General features: G+C 41.6%; 1 protein-coding gene across 4 annotated transcripts in view; it reads right to left on the bottom strand.

Annotated features, from left to right (window-relative positions):
- Positions 1 to 4,425: 4,425 nt before the first annotated feature.
- The window catches only part of ncalda (neurocalcin delta a), a 34,812-nt gene continuing 23,486 nt past the window's right edge, over positions 4,426 to 15,751 (bottom strand). For all 4 annotated transcript variants that reach the window (XM_028980003.1, XM_028980005.1, XM_028980004.1 and 1 more), the window contains 3 exons: positions 10,105 to 10,502; positions 7,586 to 7,691; positions 4,426 to 6,546 (listed from right to left, as the gene is read on the bottom strand). In XM_028980003.1, the coding sequence (XP_028835836.1) occupies positions 6,449 to 6,546; positions 7,586 to 7,691; positions 10,105 to 10,482 (582 nt within the window). In that variant the 5' untranslated portion in view covers positions 10,483 to 10,502 and the 3' untranslated portion in view covers positions 4,426 to 6,448. The remainder of the gene's footprint in view (positions 6,547 to 7,585; positions 7,692 to 10,104; positions 10,503 to 15,751) is intronic.

Below are 15,751 nucleotides of genomic sequence, written 5' to 3'. Positions count from 1 at the left end.
TGCAGCACGTTAACAATATTTGTTCATATATATTACTGCACCGCGTCATTTAATGCATCTTTTTCGGGAAAAAAATGTATAAAATAAATTAACGTTGATTTTGGCTCGCATTCATGCCATGTTTACTGCGTAGTGAACCAGGCGATGGTTGTACATTTAAATCCTCTCTTGCACCCTTCCATTAGCTGCTGCGTCCAGCCCAAAGCACACAAAGTACAAAGCCGCCTGTTGACGGAGCGGTAAAGCTGACCCCATCAAGTCTGTGGTTTACTGTGTTTGCCCTCGGACTGGTCAGTAAAAAGCGGGGGTCTGCAGAGACTCTGCGGGCCTGGGCCGGATCGGCCGGACCTTGCACACACTGCATAGTATGGAATCAACTAGAAATATAAGATGCTGATCCCATGATGTGATATGTCCGCCCTTATTAAAGAAGAGGAATTTAGGCCGTGTTAAAGGTAAGGGGCTGTTATTTTGTGGTTTTGCAGTGCTGCTGCTGAAGGAGCAAGTTTTCTTTGTCCTTTGATTTGTAGTAACAGAGAGTGTGTGTGTGAGTGTGTGTGTGTGTGTGGGAAAGTAAATGATGCATGCCCAAACAAGACTTGTCTTCCAGAAACTCTTGTGTTTTGTAACGGTCCAGTCATGGGAAAGAATGATCCCACTAGTGACTAATCCTCACCAAGGAATGATGTACCTCCATCATGGTTCACGGCTGTCCCGCCACATCAAAAGGCAATCTAACAACGTGCTAGCAGGCGAGTCAGCATTTGGCTCAGAGCATTTAAAATGTCTAAAACGCGAGAGCGTAAATACTACCTATAAAAAGGAGTGTGGGCGCTTTAATAGATATGTGGCCTGACTACTTGTGAGTAGGTGTGACCGTAGTACTGTAGTGTGGGAAAAGCTGCTTGTCTGGACCTGGCTGGCTGTTCCTCTTATTCCTGTTTGACAGGTAACGAATTTGCCCCGTTAGAGGAGCATGTGACATAAAAAACGAGTTTGGAGTTGTTTATATATCTACTGCGCATTTGCTCTGACGTTCTCTGCCGTACAGTTTTCAGTAAGACCGTTGAAACGGTTGTGGTGTGTGTTGTGGCATTCGCCTGCATATCCATAACGTCTTGCAACGATAAAATGTTGGATTTTTCACTGCATCAAACTGGTTTGACTGCTGAGGACAGAGGACGTGACTTGTTAGAAAACCACATGAAGGTTCAACTGAGTCATGGCAAACATGACATTTCTCAGGAATTGTGAATTATCCTAAGAGAATAACAGGAAATGCAGAACTGCGTCTTAATGAAACCCAACCCAAGGATGCAACTGACATATAATTACCGGCAGCAAGTTAAACCCTTTTCAGCCTATTGCCATTTGATCCTCTTAGCCCACATTTCTTTAATTTGAATCATTTATTTTGATATCAAGCTACAGATTCCATTTAAGAGACATTTTGCATCACTCCTGGCAATACAACTTCTGACACCAAGATTATGTCACCAGCACAAGACATATTGATCTGAACAAGATCCCTTTTGGCACAGCAGCAATTACTTTTCATCAAAATATTCATATCAAAATTAAAATAGAATCCCAGCCACAGGGGTCACATGTGACAGCGCATTTCTTGGTGCCGGTCCCAAGCTGGGTAAATGGGGAGGTTCGCGTCAGAAAGCCCGCCCGGTGTAAAATCTTTGCCAAATCAGTTGTGTGGACAACCAGATCAGCATGAAAAAGATTCGCATTGAAATTAAAAAGATTACTGGCATAGTTTTCCTGTCTAAATGGTTCTTTTAATATAAATTACTGACATACTATACATTGGAATTAAGCAAGGGATTGGTGAGGGGGGGAAGCATTAACTGGAGGACAAGCTATAGAGCTACAGACCCAAGCCAATCTTTTCGTGATCAGATGTTTAAGAACATCATATACTGTAATCATTCGTAATGATTAAACAGCAACTCTGCTGTATTACAGTAGATATTAGCCTTCATGGATGTTGGCGTCATGCTTGTGTCCTGGGACACAGATGACCCTTGGTGATTCTCTTTGAGAGCTTTTCTTTGGGACGACGTAGAAGCAGAATGGGAAAATCTCTGGCTTTGTCAAATCCTGCTTTTCATCCAGACAATGGGAGTATAGGATTCCCTGTGACGCCTACAGAAAGTGCCTGGTGGTAGCAAGACTCCTTTTCACCAGGCCCGTAGGCTGGGCACCTCTTCCGAAAAAAGACCCTTCCCACACTTCAGCTGGGCAGCAGACAATAGCTGCCCCAAATGTGGGAAACTGAGGAAGAAATGTGGGAAACTGCGCTTAGAGAAAATGTGACAAAGCCTGAGATTTAATCGCCCCCATTGTCTGGCCAGTGGCAGAATGATGGGTTGAGGTTTTAAGGCAGATGATCAACCTCCCCAACGAACCCCCAAATTAACATCCACGCTAAGAAAACGATCTGATGGTGTAAGTACATCCAACAGACCACATACTTCTACACCATTTATGCTTCATCGTATGAATTTATCTCATTAGGATCACATGACTTCAAGAGATTAGCGCTTAATGCTGGACTTAAAGCTCTGGTGATGGAGCAGGCTCATGACCAAACATAGTCATGTTTATAGACAGCTGGACATGGTCAAAGGTTTACATGCTGACAGAAATACATTTTAATGACAAATAAAATATGTCATGGCAAAATACACATAAAACTCCTGAGAAGCTGGTGATATTCTTTTATTTCTATGGTTCAGCACAAGAAACCATGAACCAGCAAGCCATATTAAATCCTGCTAGCAAACCATCGTCATCACTGCACTTTCTAGAAGTACGGTGATCTGAAGCTTGCAGTGTTGAAAATCTAGCTTTGGCCCATCCAACTCACTGCCCAGACCTGTGAGTGGAACTGAAGGTGCAAGTGAAGAAGAGAGGCTCCAGGACCTGGAAACATCTGGAGAGTTTCTGAGAGAAGGAACTATATGGAAGGGGTTATAATAACAGTGGTTCATTTAGTAGAAAATAAACATTTTACATTTACGGCATTTGGCAGACGCCCTTATCCAGAGCGACTTACAATGTGCTTTCAAGTTATTTATTGATGAGACATTTATTTATCTTTTTTTAATATATTTTTTAAATCAATGGTTGGGATTGATGAAGCCATTTTTCCTAATCTTTGTGAGAGGTGTTATGTTTTTTACATTTTCTAATTTTTTTTTTACTTGAACTCAACAAAAACAGAAACATGTGCTGTTGAGGGCTGATCCATGTTCACCTAACGAAATGACGAAACCACCACCAAAACACAGTGGACGCAAATAAGGAAAGACGTTAAATGGGTGATGGGTGCAAGTCTAGACTGGGACCCAGGGGTGGGGCCACCAGATTTGTTTCGAGTTTAGATGGTTTTCAAGTTGCCTAGAGACATAAAAAGTAGGTAATGAGGTAACGTAAAGTGGGCAGTGTGAGGAGGGTAAATGCACACACACACACATTAAACTTTAACGTCCTGGTTGAAGTGATGGACCAACACACCTGGCATAATTTTTCAATAGCCATTGCATTTATGGCATTTATGAGACACCCTCATCCAGTGAAAGACACTCTGAGGTACCAGGGACTGACCGTCTGGACACAGCTGTTCCTGGTTCTTAATATTTTCACATAATCAGTGAATGTATTACACCATGGTGTTGAGACCATTTCTCCTCTGTTCATTAGGGGCAGTGGTGGCCTAGCGGGTGAGGAAACAGACCCATAATCAAATCCGGAACCGCCACAGCGCCATTGAGGACCCCTTTCACTTCTGTGGCTCAACAGCAGGTTCAATATTCAACTGCTGGCATTCTGCCCCACCCATCAGTGACAAGATATACTGACAGGCAGGGGTTTGGGGGAAAAAAAAAAAAAAAAAAAAACAGAACTCGAAAGTAGGAGCATGAGACCTATATACCAGAGGGTCCTCCATCTTTACATCACACTTTAAAATAAATTATATGATGTGGTTTGCACCATTTTGGGCAGTATTTCCAGCATGTGCTATAACATGGCCATGGGAATGTGTTCTCATTAAGCCACAGCAGCATTCAGGTCAAGTCCGGTGGGTCTGGTAAAGTTGTTCTGAAATTAGAAGCATCCACACACACACGCACACACACACCTATGGACACTTTACAGTCGCTGATCCGCCATCTGTACAGTCCCACAGGAACATGGGGAGAGTAGGTCAGCTCCATACACACAAAGCCGGAGCTGGGATTTGAAAGTTCAAGGTCACCTAACTAACACAGCTGTAGTTCATTTCATAGAGTGACATCTAGAGGCAACCATAAAAATAACAAGTCAGTGAAAGATTTATATAGCGCGAAAATTGAGCACCCATTTCACAAGTACATTTCAGAACAAAACCAGAACAGGAAAAATAAAAAATGTTTTTTGCAGATTTAATCTTTGCTTGGTAAAATAACCAGAACAAAACTCTATGTTTTCATACTACGTTGACACAAAATACAGGTTACAAAATCTACAAAATGCAACAATTACAAACATTTTTTTTGACAAAGAACAATTGTACAGTAAAAATTTATACAATACTGTTTGTATATTTGGCAACTGACCACATAATAAGGAAACCGTTGTCCTATACAGAAAACAAACCTAAAGAAAAAGCATACATGGGAGGAATAAAAAGCAGTAGTTGTGGTCTGATATTTGAACATGTTCCTTTATAACTTTACAAAACAGCAGTTGTGTATATGTGTGTGTGTGTGTGTGTGTGTGTGTGTGTGTGTGTGTATAAAATAAAAAAAACATTCAGACTCGTCCAATTAACAGTATTTCAGAAACTCAGTCCACTGACTGCATACAAGCCTCAATGACATTCAGTAATGATAAAGAGTTTACTGTTAGTTTACTGTGCATGCTAACGAACTGATATTGTGCAGAAGAAATCCAGAAAAACAGACTCTCTGCAGCAGTAGAACAAGGATGGAAAAAGACGGACGGGCTACAGTTAATAAAAACATTAAGGATTTCTAATTTTAAAAATTGTGTCTGAGTTTATGGACAATCCAGACTGAACTGCCAGCACCGGACAAACCTCTCACGAGTCTTTTATTAAACGTTGTCCATAGAGGTCTAAAAGCGACTTGTTGCCATGGCTCATAAAAAGTTACAGCTGATGATTTTGAGGTATGAGCCTCAACTCTGGAGTGCGAGTGCCACGTTTTGACAGATTTAGATTGATCCCCAATTATATATGGTCAGCACGTGTCATTTCTGATTTATTACTGAACTGAACAAAGGCTTTATCAGTGCCAATGGCCATTGCGTTAGATGCAGAGTAGTCAACTGAAATGAGAAATCATCAGGGGATACACACATTTACAGAAGCTGGCCCTGCATGGCTTAAAACCCGAGCTGTGATTATTCAAAGGGAGGCATTTAGACGCCAGCCCTTGGGAAGGTCCTGCACAGTCAGAATCTGTGCATCAAGTGTACCACTTATCAAGCATATGTGTGTGCACACACTCACACACACACTACAAAGAAACTGCTGCTTCAAAATTTTTACATGCTCCATTTAAAACATCTAAAATTTCTTTTTTTAAAATAAAGAATAAAAGCTTTGCATGCATCAGTTACCACCTCAATAAGCATCTTGGAAAACGTACTGAAAATTGTGCCATTTTTTTTCCTACGGAAGATTCACTGAAGAAAGACGTTATAAAACTCCATCAGGCTAAGACCTTTTCTTTTTTAAACAGGCGCTTAAATCGAAACACTGTTAGTCATCGACATGGTTCATCCATTTGGCAGAAACACCTCTGAAAATACTGCACTGGAAGAACCCCGACACGTGCATCTAGAGGACCACTAGTAACACTGCAATTCAGGCCAGACGTGAACAGACCTCTCCTCTAAGCCTTCATCGGAAAACCAGCAACACACATCATCATACAGGATGACGTGAGGTCAGCTGACATGTTATTAACTACACAAACTGCTATATCAAAAAACAGCTCTCTCTCGGATCCTCCTAACTCCTCACTACCCAATCTGCCTTACTGCAGCCTCAGGGTGTTGAATCGGCTGTTTCTGGTGACCTTCGGCAAATCTGAAAACAAACTTTTCATTCTGGCAACTTGATGTGCCCCTATACACAGCACTTAAAGTGCTTTCTCCAGCCATGTGCGCCGTTCTACTGTATATCCCCATATCAGGCTTGGTGGAGACCCTGGATATGCTTCTTTTTTTTTTTATAAACCGTGCAGAGTGAGTCTGGGACTTGGGACAGACACACACACTGGGCAGGGAAACCACCCTCGGTTTGTTACCAAATACAGGCTTGAGCAGAGAGGTACAATAAGAAACTAAAATAAAAATCCATAAATAAATAAAAAAGGTGGAAGGAGGGAGGGAGGAGTACGCTGGTGCGTCTGACACTCCGGACTCAGAACTGGCCGGCGCTGCTTGGGTCGCACTGCAACAGGCGGACGATGGAGGGGTCACTCTTGGCCCCCTTAATGAACTCCTCAAGTGACAGCTTGCCTGTAAAACAAACAGAGGCGCAGGTTCAGAAGCCGTGTGACCGTTTCATTCCACCAGATTCATGAAGGAATCAGACAACAAAATTAAAGCCATTAAACTCAAATAGTGTCTCTTTTTCAGCCTTACGTAATCCCATTAGATGAATGTGAAGGGTTGACTGAGTAGATGACAGGACTGTGCCTCTACCAGTAGGTGGCAGTGTAGGGTTACTCATTACAGGGGAATAGATTTACATTTGGAATATATGCTCTGCAATACATAAAATTGTGCTTGAACGTTTGTGAACTTAGAATTTGTTTTATTTCATTATAATCAAGACCTAAAACATAACCTGAAGTTGATGAAGAGAGGAAAATGACAGAATATTACATGTTTGTAAAAGAAACTATGTTTCTGGAAACTGTTGATCCATCCTGCAGGCCAGCTTGAAAGAAGTTCAGCCTATTTATCCATACAAGTCTGGGATGTTCCTGGTGGGTTTCCTCACATTAACTGCTTGCTTCAGGTCCTTCCCCGACATTTCTATGGGGTTATGGTCAGGACTTGGCCATCCCAAAAGATTTACTTTATTCTTCTTTAATCATTTTTTGGTAGAGCGACTTGTGTTCTCAGGGTCGTAGTCTTGTTGCATGACCCACCTTCTCTCTTGAGATTCAATGCCCTGACATTTTCCTTAACTCAGAATTTTTACATCAATGAGTGTGTATATACACACTAAAATAAACTATACCAACTAAAACTAAAGCTTAAAAACTGTACAGGTTATCTCTACAGGAGAAAAGTACAATGAACAGGTCGAACAGGACATAACTGGACAGATCAGGTGCATATGGCTGGAAGTGTATTTGTTGTTAAGTTTATCAGTTTTTGGTGATTGAATGTTTTATAAAAAAGCGCACTATGGTCAGGGAGCGGTGAGGCCTCCACGACCTAGCACCGCAATCACACACACACACAGTGGTCCTTGATATTCAGCCCTGGTTCATTGGTTGTATCACTCTCATTCACAGGCACAACAACTGAGATGTTGAATACTGACCGTCACGGTTAGTGTCCATCTGCCTGAAGATCTTCTCCGTCCTTTTCTCTGGAGTGGACTCATCTTCGGGCATCTTCATTACAGATGAGACCATTTTGTAGATGGCCTGTTTCAATGCAGAACATACAGAAATGTTACTGGCTTATTGCACATGCATTCTGCATCACACCACTAAGTAAAATATAAAACAATACCATCTTAATCCATGGTACACATTCTTCAGATGCACCCACACAGGTCACCCTACGGTCTAATAGCAAACATAACTAAATAACTAAAGTTAGATTAACTGTTATTCCTCAGCACAGAGCTCAGTGCTGCCAATATGATTCAATCTTGAGAAATCTTGGGAAGGACTTCCTAGCCATTTGCCTAAACCCTTCTAACCCTGCCTGCCACACTCAAGTACACAGCAACATTTTACATCATGACATCAATAAAAACCAGGGTCAACCTGCAACCTGACATGACTGAGAGGAAAGAGTTGACTAGCTCCTAATTTAAATTACTATTACAATATGAAATGGAAGCCGTGAAACTCACCTGATAACTGTTAGAACATATTCTATTCTAGTCGTCTTTAGTATGCATATTTATCTGAAATGTTTATAAGGGGCAAGAAGAGGAATAGGGTTCCACAGAACCCTATTATGTAATATTCTAATAATTCTAGATATTGAAGTTTGGGGGGCTATTCTAGAAAAATATTCTTGCTACTCCTCCTGCAAGCACATTCAGTTCAATGCACAATTTCATCATAATTGTGGGAATAACAGCAATTTCCCTTAGACAGGAGTGCTGCGTTCTCAGTTTCCCCTGCTTTAAGACAAAACTGTGTGTTGAGTGGTATGAGTGGTATGGGGCAGTGAGACGGGAGTTTGTGTGTTGCAGCTGCCGGGGGGGTAATTATCGTGTGTGTGTGTGTGGTATGCACGGATGCAGTGCACTCCTGCATTAACACGGCCGTGTAAATGGGAGCAATGATACGGCATCTGGGCCACAGGGTGGCCACACACGGTGTACAGAGGGAGATGAGAGCAGCTGGTCAGCGCTCCAGAGGCAAGGCAGCAGTATTTTCAGCGTACACTTGTCCCACAATGACACTGTGCAACTAAAAGCTAAAAACAGAGACCCACTGCCCATGCCAGCACTAGCACTCCGTGGGGAAAATGCTGAAGAAAAGTCAATGGCAGTTTGAGGCATATTTAGTAGTTTGAGGCATTAGAATGTTCTGTCTATTGGTTTGAAAGTTGAGATAACAGTAGGCGAAACCGGAAATTATTCTGTGAACATAATTGAGAGTAACAGCCTTAGATAAGATTACACAAAGAGCATAGAAAGGACCACAGAAATTGTAGTATTTTCCTAAATGGTGACTGTACACAAAAAGTTCATTTTTAATACATGCTCATTCCCTAGACAAAAATATTTTTAGTGTTAGTACCAATACAGGGTTGGTGATGGTATTCCCTTGGGTTCCGCTAGGTGGCAGTAAGGTATATAGGTGGGAATTAACAGGCAGGTGGCGTTAGACGGACCAAGTGCACTGTTTTTAACTGCTATCGCTGACGCTTACACTATCATCATTGCTCCCAATTGAAGAATGAGTTGATCTCATTCTTCTGCCACTACTTGCCGCTGGTAAGTTCATGGGCTGTCATATTCAGTTGTATATCATGGCAAAGACTGGACAATAAATTAACGTACCTTAAAAAGATCAAAGCCTGGACAGTGGTATTAAAGCGAATGTGCTAATTTTACTTTAATTTTAATTACAATTTTTTATTTGACTTTAAGTTACTTACCAGCTAGACTGTACTGGAGGTACTGAACAGTTACGCAGTCTACATTGTGCCCACATTATAAAAAGCGGAAGAAATGGAATACCTTCCAAGAGAACGGCAAAAACGCATCTGGGATCCTACAACTGACTAAGACAGCCAATGGTGCAGTTCAGATTGGCTCTTTTCCCAGCATGTCCACCAACATGTGGGATTTGGCATGGAAAGGGCCCCAGCATCTGAGTGACCACTCTTTCTAAAATTACACCCCACTGAGGAATGACTGGGACAGGAGCATCTGAAAAAAGATCTAGGCCAGACCAGCAGCAGAATAAAACACTTTAGGAAAAACTTCAGTTTACACTGTAAAGTGTGTGTGCCAGTCCCAACACAACGAACTGATCACAAACATCACTGCCAGAATTTTCCAATGGCTAGAAATGGTGATATGTATAAAGAGTGCTATGCTGTAGGCCTATCCCTCTATAGGTCGCTCTCCTCCTCCTCCTTTGCATTTAAAGCTACACAAACCAAAATGGCATGTCCTGGGAATATGGCATTTTGGTACGGGATCAAAGCGACTGTAATTCGACACCAAGGCTGAATTTCATAAAGAGACTTCAGATACAGTATAAGGGGATCATAAAGACTGATATAAAAGTAAAACAAAAATTTCATGTCATGGGATAATGTTAAATAAATGATTAGCATATTGTTCAATAGAAGATAAATATATACCTGTACAATCTCTAGCATCTCAGATTTACTGATGTAGCCGTTGCCATCCAGGTCATACATGCTGAAGGCCCACTTGAGCTTCTGTTCCAGCTTCCCTCGTGATGTCACGCTTAGTGCAATGATGAACTCCCGGAAATCTATTGTGCCATCGCCGTTGGCGTCGAAGGTCCGGAACACGTGCTCAGCAAACTTGGAAGCATCTCCATAAGGGAAGAAGTTGCCATAGATCTTCTTGAACTCCTCCATGGAGAGGTGGCCACTAGGGCAGTCCCTCAGGAAGCCCTTGTACCACTCCTGGATTTCGTGTTCTGTGAAGTCTGTACTTTCCAGCAGGTCCTGCATCACCTCCGGGCGAAGTTTGCTGTTCTGCTTCCCCATGTTGATCTCTTATGTAACAACTGAAGAAAAAGAAGTATAGTAGTATTAACCTGATGTTATTTGTTGTATTTAGAACAAAGTATGAATTCCATAATCTAATCTAATTATTTGAAAGAAAGTTTGAAAGTTTGAAACTATATACCAACTTACCCCTTTTTGGCTAGTGTAAAAGATTTTTTTAAACCCATCCGACGCATCACATGCACAAGTATCACAAGGACGAATTATCTGCAATTTGTGCTAATTGGCAAAATGTGAATGTGACATTTGCAAACACTCCCCCTACATGCCGCCAAAATAACTTTCATGGTCTCTTGAAAAAGTCAAATTACACAAATCAGAAAGGCTACCCCTTTCATGTCCGTAATTTTAGACATGCACCCATGCAGGCACTGAGCATGACCCCGTGTGAACCGAAAAACAAACCAAACCTATACAAAAAACAAACGAAGGAGGTGCAGTAAAGGAGGTCAAAACAATGAGTAGTGAATGGTTCAGCGTGAGCAAACTCACTCTTGGTAGATGCTCAGGTCACTCCATTCACCATGTATGAGGAACGGAAGACGCTGGGTTGTGTAAGGCCCCATCATGCTTAAACTTTCCTACACACGGCTTACTTAACCATCCCACAAAGCATCCACAGAGCAGACAAATGCTTAGCTCTTTTCTTCAGATCTGAATGCTTGTGGATCGCTGGCGCTCCGCCGTGTTGCACGCTGTACTGTCCAGTTACAACAATGCAGGTCCCGCACTGTAGAGAAACTAGTGAAAACTATTTCTGATGTGAACAACTAGAGCTGGAATCTCATCCAAAAGTCCTGCAAAAAGTCTGGCAGCCAGCTGAACATCGGCAGTTCCGTGACATTTAACACAGCCACAAACAGGAAGCAACTCATCACTTTCAGCGAGGTCACCGCTCTGCGCATTAATGAGAACATCTGAGCACAGACCCCGCTAGGAACTTGGCAACAGCATCTCCACTCGTCTGGGGCCTAAACTCTGAGCAGAGAATACTATCTGCAAACTATCTGTCCATTGTCCAGACCACGTCTCACAACGCAATTCCAGTTTAAACTGTTCTGATTCAAATACTTAAATGCACACAGTACCATGTGACATGCGATTCACATCGTTTCCGAGCGCATTGTCTAAATTAGCTATTTTACAAAATATGGAAGGTGCCCAATTGAACTGAGAAATTTGCACAAAATTGTATTTTAATTTCATTTACAGTAAGGTATAAAAATAACATCTTTCTCAACTTGTCGGTCATGGTCATCAGATCTTTAAGCACAATTGCCATTCTGGTGCTTTTTTTAATAAAGGAAAATATCTTTTGAATGTATGTTCTATTATACATTTCTTATTATTTTCTATGTCACTAATATAAAAAACAGGCCTGGTGTGGGCTGCTATGGTGACGCTAATAGTGTGCAAATGCATTATGCAGAGAAGCCATAGGGATATTCTGAATGAGCACAGGGGTCCATTGTCTCCCCACCCAGGTTCGGAACGGTCCGATACCTTTTATGGGCTTCAGCACGAGCCCATGTAGCGAGAAGTTGGTACGTTCAGTCGTTGCCATAGAGACTGAACTTGCCATTGAACAGTATTTCAAAATTAGATGCCTGATGGTGTGCTCACCTCTGTGTTGCTTTCATAAGAATCCACTGGCTGCTGTGAGAACATGTGAGGGTGTATGTATGTACACATATCACAGTCATCCGATGCAGCAGGTTTCGCTTTTTGACTGCAATTACGTTAATTGGAAACCCCTCTCTGTAGGTGACATTTGATCACGAGCATTCCTGTTTCCCTGGGCTGCCACTGCTGCTGTTGACAAGGTAACCAGGTCTATTGGCAATAATTAGTCTTACTTAATGAAAAAGCCTGCGCCTCTTTGTTGAACCGTGTTGTGTTAAGGCTTTTGGTGCATCGCATGAACAAACAAGAGGAGGCTGTTTCTTCATTCCTACTTCAACAGCATGCCCAGACCCACAATTAAAGCTGAGGAGTGTTCAATGTTATGGAAATTAGGTATGACTCAGAGGCAAAACTGCAGCAAGGAATCAAAAAATCAAGAGCATTTCTTTGATCAGACTAAAGGGGTTAGCCCGACATCTCAGAGCCTCTTAGGTTTCGTTGCTCATCACCATTGTACTTATTTAGTGTATTGGTCACAGGTTCAAATCCCAGTTACCCAAGCACATCGGATTAATGTAATGGTGTTTCTGTGTGCAAAATAAGACCACAAGCATCAAAACAATGAGCAAAGCTGTGAAAAGCCTGGCAGGGTTAGCACAGGAGGCAAATTGCTTGGTCAGAGAAGTTTCGGTTCTGAAAGATAAGAGATTTCTAGTTAAACATTCACAAATGGCCAAAATTTGCTCATGCTTTTCCAAAAGAATCTGGAAGATGAGTTTATTCAGCCAATAGACCACTCCAGAGCAGCCTCTCAAACCAATCATTGGCACCTTTTTAATAAGAGTCGCCACATGGAGAAGTGGGTGAGATGGATAGTCACTACAGATCCCCAACATAACATTCGTTTGGAATACGCACATTAGCCAAGTGTGAAATTTAAAGTCAGAAAACATTGAATATAAATGTTGGTGAGTACTTTCGCAAGTACTCAAAAAGTTTACGAAAGTGCAAAAATAGGTGAGGCCACACCCCCTCCAACACTGGTCTGTGGAGCACCCTGCTTTTGATATGATAACAGTTTAACATCCACTCAGATTCCCTCCAGGTAGGGATATTTGTTGGTATGTCCATCTCACATTATAGTATTCATTTCCAGTTCACTTTTTCCCTTAATGTCTTTACTATTTTCCTGTAGTAATAATTTACATGCATGTGATTTCATTTTAAACATTTCTTTAATTGCTCTGTATATTAATGTAGTTTTTTTTAACCACTGAGATAGAAATGTGATTGAGAAATGGCATTGTCTTCCATCTACACACAAATTGTTCCTTATTCCTTTTCTTGAGATACCCAAGAGGTTTAAGATAAGCTTATAATTTCTGATTATAGAGCCAGACCCTATTTTCCTTCGAGCATAGAATTCTTTAAAATTCAATTCTAGGTCTTGTATTATGCCATATACATTTGGGCTGCCATTGACAATTATAAATGTAGAAGAGGGGACAATAAGGGGTAGGGACCGAAACAAAAAATGTCATCCTGGCGCTATGTTCATTCATATACACTACTCACAGTAAGTTAGGGATATTGTGAGAAACTTAGTGGACGTCGTACATACAATGTTGGTTGCACTTTAGACATTTTTGAAATAGGGAGGCAATTGTATTGGGGTGATAGACACACCTAATTTTGTGTTTTCCATGTAATGGTCTCATTGTGCCTTATATTGCAGGTGACTCCACTAACACAAAGACACTGGCATGAATGTTTGCATTGGACAATGGTGGGGGCAGTGGCAGTGGTGGCCGAGCAGTTAAGGAAGCGCCCCCGTAATCAGAAGGTTGCCGGTTCCAATCCCAATCTGCCAAGGTGCCACTGAGCAAAGCACCATCCCCACACACTGCTCCCCAGTGTCTCATTGTGTCTGTGCCATGGCTGCCCACTGCTCACTCAGGGTGATGGGTTAAATTTCACTGTGTGCACCATGTGCTGTGCTGCAGTGTATCACAAGTGACAATCACTTTCACTTTCAATGCAGCAGTAATCTACAGTTGGGTGTCTGTTCACCTTGCACAGAAATGATTGTAGTCAGCATTGCTGTAGAAGGTGAGGTGAGCAATATACTAAGGTCAACATGGTCCCCCAGGGTTTGCCTTGGTGGAGGAGGTGCAACAGTCTGGTTAGGCATCACCAGTCAGCACAAAAAACAGATTTGGTTATTGTACATGGCTCAGTCACTGCACGTTCTTACTCCAGACATCATAAAACCCCCAGTTCCTCCAGCACATCCCCAACTTTCTGTTCATGGAATTGTCATGGCTCAACTTCAGGAAGTTGGAGTGCCTCATATGGTACGGCCATCAATGTCCCCTGACCTGAACCCCATAGAGGACGTCTGGGACCAGTTGAAGCATACCTCACCCCCACATGACCTGGCAGAACTGTGTGTAGCACTTGTGGAAGTGTGGTACGCATTGCATCAGAACACCACCATGAGGCTAGTGAGGAGTATGAGACGTTGCAGTCAAGCAGTCATTCCAGCAAATGGTGGAAACACCCGCTAATGACAATTTATTTGGGGCTGTCCCAGTTATTGTCTAAATGTTTGTGGTAATAAATATTAAACTAATGTTTCTTCTCATACATTATTAGTAATATCAATGGGAACTTTTACTTATTTCGTTAAAATTCAGAGCAAATAGGGAAAGCACTAAATAACAATATCCCTAACTTATTGTGAGTAGTGTAGTTTCAAGTCTGCCTTTAAGGGATAGGCAGAAGACTTCCCATCTTGTGGTTATTTTTTATTTCAACTGCGATAAGTTAGACGTTATCACAGCGGTCATGTATTTGAATCCCTGGTTACATAGGAGAAGTTTAAATGTTTTAGACATCAGCCAATGTCCCACCACTATTACTGCCTCAGACTTCGACTTGTTCTCAGATGCTTTCGCTGCATCAAAAATAATCAACATAGAGTTTTGCATAACATGTTATGATATTTAATATTCTCCTTATATTATTTGCTCATTGTCTGCCTAGAAAAAAGCCTTTCTGATTTATCAACTTTGTTATTATACATTCTAGTCTTTTTGCCAAAATCTTAGTCCGTATTTCATATCGTTACATAAACACCCACGTGATGTCTGGTCTTTACCTTTGTTGTGAATTACTGATATAATGGCATTTGCCTATGTAATGGGTCACTTTTTGACAATGCATAATTAAACATAATGCATAATTAGTTTGTACTGGAAAACCAGCCATTGAGGACAAATGTGACCATGCATTTCTTGGTGCGGTCACAAGCCCAGGTAAACGAGGAGGGATGCACAAGGAAGTTCATCTGGAGAAAATGTGCCAAATCACTTATGCAGACAACCAGGAGATGCGTAAGTTCTGGGTGTAGGTCATCTAAAAACAGCTTTACAAACTCTCCAGGGAACCCATCTGATGCTGCCGGTTTGTTGTTTTTTGGAAGTGTCCATTTCCATAATATCTGCAGTCATTTTAAATGCTTCTTCATCTGAAATCTTAACTATTGTGTTTAAATTTAGGCTCCTTATAGATTTCTATAAAACAATGCAAAAGCTCCTGCTATCTCTTTTGGGTGAGATACTAA

Source organism: Denticeps clupeoides, chromosome 5 (genome assembly GCF_900700375.1).
Source record: "Denticeps clupeoides chromosome 5, fDenClu1.1, whole genome shotgun sequence".
Taxonomy (NCBI): domain Eukaryota; kingdom Metazoa; phylum Chordata; class Actinopteri; order Clupeiformes; family Denticipitidae; genus Denticeps; species Denticeps clupeoides.
The sequence above is the reverse complement of the archived record's forward strand: the minus strand, read 5'-3'. Positions and strand labels throughout refer to the sequence as shown.